We start from the raw sequence: 5,916 nt of genomic DNA, 5'->3' as shown, positions 1-5,916 counted from the left end.
TAGGGGAAACACCACAAAGGGACTAACAACAAAAAACACAATGCAAGCAAAAAACACAAGCCAAAAACAACTAAATTATATCTTTCAAGAGCTCCATATTCATCAGGATCGTCCTATTGTTGATCTCTTTGAGTTCATCCATGATAAATCTCGAACTTCTCCTTTCCTTTTTTTGCTCGTAGTCTTGGTAGAGGGCCCCTTGGAGGTTTGCACATCCTGATTCTTCTTTAGGTTCCTATTGTTGCAGTTGATGTGACTAGTGATTGTTGTTTTGGGAGAGTCTGGCTGCCAATCAAAAGTGACTTCCAAAAAATGATCAACATTTCTTCACATTGATATTTTAGGTGCTACAAATTAAAGGAAATTCTTTAAATACTTGTGCATTGTCTCAGTTCTAGTTTTAGGTGTTGAACTATTCTGCAAGAGGATTTGTGAATATTTAATATTTACGATAATGCATATAATATATTTTTTATTACACTGACTAAATAAAACAACATACTTGTCTGAGCAATTGCTTTGCTAATTCATTTCCCATATAAAAAGTAGTCTAACATAGTCAAAAGCAATTGTTCTGCTAATTCCTTTCCATTTCTCAAAAGCAATTGTACTTTTGTGCATAACTAAAATTTATGGTATCTATGAAAGAGCCGAACAATGGAAATCCATGATGTAGGAAAGACTTGTGACAATCACAAGCATTTTTATTCAAAGCAAAACTGACAAATTGAGGAAGCAGACATAATTGAGGCTGTGAGATTGTTCTAACAGCCCACGAACTTGTAGGTGGTAAGCATATGGCCGTAATGCTTTCCTTTCCCATCCTTATCAATTGCATTAAAAGCATCAGTTTCTAAAACCAGTCCTCCACTTTGGCACTTGTCCACAATTCGTACAATCACATTTTGACCAGTCGAATCATTTGTCACCTGTAACAATTGAAATGATTAGGTATAAACATTATACATATAAGCTAAGAAATCCTTAATATATATGATGCAATTTACTTGGATGCAGGTGCCGCAGAGGGAAGGTTCCATGGGCTGACCGGCTTGGTCACAATACGCAGTCCAAAGGTATTTGCTACGAAACTCTAGGGTCTGATTGGAGTCAAATGTAGCACAAAATAGGCCATCAAGGTCGTAATGACGACCAGCAGAATCATACGGAGTGGACGTGGTAAACGTCTCACCATTAACAAAGAGAATGGAAGCCAGAAAGAAGCATAGAGCAATCCAAATCACAACCTTGGAAGCCATGACTATATGCTCAAACCAACGACTATGATATGAACTGATTATTGTGTTAAGGTAGGCGATATTGTTCTTAGAATGACTCCTAGCATTTATAGCCATGACCATAATATTTTATTATGGTGGCCGTGCAGCTCTTCGTTTATTTCTATGGAGCCGGCTGCGAGACAAATAGGACCAAGGATTAATTTAAAGTTTGATATATCCAACTCGGAGCGACGATGAAGTTTAAAATGAATCCTTGTTTTACATCAGCGACTTCTAAGATCATTTCTCGTATTCTTCATGGAAACCGGCAATGAAATAGAATTATGATTTGAATATTCTCTGTAAACAAATGTTTGTTCGGTAATATCTATTTCAACGTTGTTTCAGTCTTGGAAACAATTTTTGTTAATGTAATCAATTATCATTTGTGTAAGTCAAGCAACGGTAGCGTGGTTGGTTTGGGCAGGCTTTTTTTCTTCCCTCATTGTTGCTAGTTTAATTCACTTTGCAAGATATTTACCGGATTTGCATGGTGAGAGGCTATCAGGTAGTTTTGCCACGTCCAGTGGACTAGTCTCACTTCAAGTACCCGAGATACGGGCTGTTGGGCGTTGGGCTGGGACATGGGGATACCACTGGGTTAAAAAAAAATAAACAAAATTTATAAAGTTTATCTTCATTATTAATTAATTAAAAAAAATTATAAAGAAAAATTATTTAAACAAAATATTTATGATTAAAATTGTATAAAATAAGTCAACATGGATAAAATGCACTCTCCTAGGCATGCACATTGGGATATGACAATATGATGAGTGATTCTTTAGACACCCAATAGTGGAAGGTCAAAGGTTGTCTGTTGGATGATTCAAAGAGTAATTAGGGGGTTATAGAGCATCCAAGAAGCTAAATTTTAAGTGGCTATGGGTTAGGCACCATGTTGGATGCCATTCAAAAGAAATTGATATTTAATTATGTCTCATGGCTGTCCAGTTTCCTAGGAATGGGTTTTTGGGAGTAATATTTTGTCCCTTGTTTTGGGTCAAAGCTATGGTTTTTATCCCTTAGTATTCTGTAAGTTAGAGTCAAGACATGGTAGTTTTGTATGAATTATATGCAGGTATCCAAGTGCTATGGATTTGGTTAGAGAAGTGAAGTGTATTATTGTTGTTATCTCTCTTTTGAAGATTAATAATATACTTGTCCTCTTTCTCTGGTGGAGTTTTTTCTCCAAATATTTTCTCCACATCAATCTAGTACCTCTTTTGGTTGCTGATTTTTTATATTGTTGTTAAATGTTGCAATCACTTTATAATCCCCATTGTTTTACATTAAATAAAGGAAAGAATAAGAGTAGTGATTCCAAATAAATATATGGTGATTGATGCATCTATTTTCTATAGATGATCACATCCCTAGTAATAAGATCCCACTAAATCCTATATCGTAGTTTGGGAAAAAGATAAAACTTCTTACATTGCAACATTACACATAAATAACAATAGGGGGTATGAGGTTCCTATGGTCTAGGTTGTGGATGAAGAGGTGGAAGTGGTTAATGAACAATATTATAAAAAAAATCAGGGACTAGGACATCAACAACAAAGCAATCATCTAGGGAGGAAACTCAAGTATCACCTACTCTTTTAGTTCAATTTCCTTTTCCTTCACCTTCTGCTTCTACTTCTAAAAGGGTACCCTTTTATCATCATACACAAACTAAAAACATGAATTTAAAGAGAAAGAAGTAAACACCAATAAATATAAGAATAAATTCAAGTTCTTGTATTATCTTTAGAAGAACATGTAGTAGACAATGGTTTACTATCTTTTGGTAAAGACAACTAGAAACTTTTTAACTCATTTTGTAACTTTTTCACCACCAAATTCTCCTAGATCTTACTCAAGTATTTCTTTCACAATCCGATCATCAATTTTCCCTTTGAAAACTCCTTTCACATAAATAATTCCAAATAGAGACAAACTAATAGGACATTAGATCGATATTTAAGTTTTTCAATTTGTCTTATATCCACAAGAAGATACAAAGTGCATACAAGTATTTCAAATGATTTTTTAAGGCTATTAGCAATGTTCAAGGGTCAAAAAAATTATAACCCAAATGCATAGTTCACTATAAGTGTGGGTTCTTAAGGGGGTAGGATTACATAACTTTTGTCTCCTATTATTAATAACAAGAATATTAGGTAAAAATAAATATTTTGGATTAACAAACATAAGAGGGAGAGAAATAATCTCTCTTAAATTTATCTTGTTTTGCCTTAGACTACATGATTGAGGATACAAGTCTTAAGTTTAAAATATTGTCCTACATACTTTAATTTCCTCCAAGGCATTATGAACTTAAATTCCTCTACTCCAATCACCCTGAAATTGCTATATAAAAGAAATTAAAATAAATAATTTAGATGTGTGGTAGGTGCTACCAATTATTGTAGGGATTATTTGGAAAGGCAAGGGAATAGGTTTTTTTTGTGAAGCCCTCCAGTGCTACCACAAAATGAGTGAGGAAGCTAGTGTAATGGAGGAATTTTAGAAATCACATGATAATATTATTATACTAGATGAAAAATTTCCCTGAGTATAGAAAATAGGTAGACCTCCATTTTATAAGCTACAAAATAAGGACACACTATCTAGTGGAAACCTAGCTTTTTAAAAGGAGTGGCCATATACCACTAAATATAGATTAAAAGAACCAAAGGCTTGAAAAATAATGTCCATTATGAGTTGGTTAGTTTCTAATTGAATCATACATGAGATTGAAAATTTTATTGAGATCATTCCTTACACTTTTTTTGACAAAATAAGCAAGGTTGTTCTAATTTTGATAGTGATCAAGAATTTTCTAGACAATGGCATGTAAAATCCTATAATAGAACTCATTTATGATTTTATGAGAATAAGATGATACTTTAGTGCCTTCCAAGATATGGTTAAAATGCTAAATAATATTTTTAACTAGATCAAGAGGACTCTTTTTAACAAGAGAGTGAAGGTGTCTAGTATAAAATTGCACATTATCTAAATATTGTTATTAAGGTATTAGATGATTTATAGGCCCGTTTTTTAGAATAATAATGGATATACTACTTTTTTTTTTTTTTTTTTTTAATTTATTTATGTCACAATAGACCATTCTTGTGTGTGTATCACACTACTTTGGGCTAAGGAAAATAAATATAATATTCAAGACAAAATTTGAAATTATTGTAATTTTAAAATTTTGGGCCTAAGGACAAATTTAATATCTATTTTTTTCTTTCTCTTTGAAATGTAGAGTTAGATTCCGAAAATATGTAGTCATAGTAGTTAAACAAACTTTACTAATTTTTAGGTATGTAACATTTTTAATTAACTTGAATATATTTACTTTAAATTGCTTATAATTTTGTACATATAATATTCATGAGAGTGTGAGTACATTGTATGATATTTTACTCTTGACTTCACTATATCTTTCAAAATTAAGGTAAAAATTAGATAGGGTATTTTTCATTTATTTTATGTTTCTTTTTTCCAAACCCTAGCATTGTTCAATCATTTTTAATAGTGTAATAAGATTAGTTCTAGATATTTGCTCGATTAAGGATAGATTCAACATTAAATAGTAATAGTTTAATGTTAAAATTATTATTTTTTTATTATTTGAAAATAAATTTAATATGAGAGCTCAAAATATTAAGCTACTATCATATTTTTTTAATTGGATGTATATATTTTATATCAATGTACTTACCAACAAGATCACAATAATGGGTTAGCTACTTTCACATATAGTTTGGTACTTGATTAAGGAGTTCAATGTATTATACATTTGACTAAATCATAAAAGGAATAATTAGAAGGATTTATTAACCTAATGACCAATTCTATCTTAAATAAAATAGTGAAATGAGAAATATTTTTTATATAGAAGAAGCTACTGCATAGAAGAAAATTGGTGTCCAGTTCATTGGGTAGAAAATATAATCATTATAACATAGAAGATGGGCATGATAAAACAAAAGTGCTCATATGAATATTGTGTACACAAGAATAGAATTATGGGATAATCCATTTTTGGAAAGAATAAAAGGAGGTAATATCATAGTGATACAATGAACTAAAGATATATCACTCTTCAATTATCATCTGTACTAACCCACAAAAACTAGTTTTTGAATCTTTTACGAAGAAATAGAATCTAGTTAATTCTCTTTTGGAACCATTGATTATATAGAGACACAAAAGCTATTATTTACAAGAATTATTTTTCTAGTTATGCACTATGCTAGCATTGCTAACTTGTAAATTTTAAAAAGAAAAATAGAGAAACCAGATTATGTTTGGATTTAAAACCTTCAAAAAATATCTAAAATGGGAAATTATCTTTTTTTAATGAAGTATTATTAATTTTTAATACAGAATAAATGTGGTTAGTTCTAGATTGATTTTCAGGCTAAAATCAAGTGATGTTAAAGAAACAAGGGAAATGAAAGACCACCTTCACTAATAAATGGGATATATTTACATAGAGAAGGATGCCCTTTGGTATGAATATTTTATGTAAAGGTTTAATATGAAGGTGAATCACTATTTTTAAGCATGACTTAAGTATTTATTTGATTTGGTGAAAGTTCTCAAAGGGTGCAAAGAGTCTATAACCTCATTG

General features: G+C 31.1%; 1 protein-coding gene across 1 annotated transcript; it reads right to left on the bottom strand.

Annotated features, from left to right (window-relative positions):
• Positions 1-764: 764 nt before the first annotated feature.
• Positions 765-1,259, bottom strand: LOC131030266 (pathogenesis-related protein PR-4-like). The gene is made up of 2 exons (XM_059216060.1): positions 1,008-1,259; positions 765-929 (listed from the first exon to the last, which is right to left on the bottom strand). Exons 1-2 carry the CDS (start codon positions 1,257-1,259, stop codon positions 765-767), a joined length of 417 nt encoding a protein of 138 aa, XP_059072043.1.
• Between the last annotated feature and the right edge of the window lie 4,657 nt (positions 1,260-5,916).

The sequence above is a fragment of the Cryptomeria japonica genome, unplaced genomic scaffold, assembly GCF_030272615.1.
Source record: "Cryptomeria japonica unplaced genomic scaffold, Sugi_1.0 HiC_scaffold_572, whole genome shotgun sequence".
Classification (NCBI taxonomy): domain Eukaryota; kingdom Viridiplantae; phylum Streptophyta; class Pinopsida; order Cupressales; family Cupressaceae; genus Cryptomeria; species Cryptomeria japonica.
This window is presented reverse-complemented; position numbering and strand designations above follow the sequence as displayed.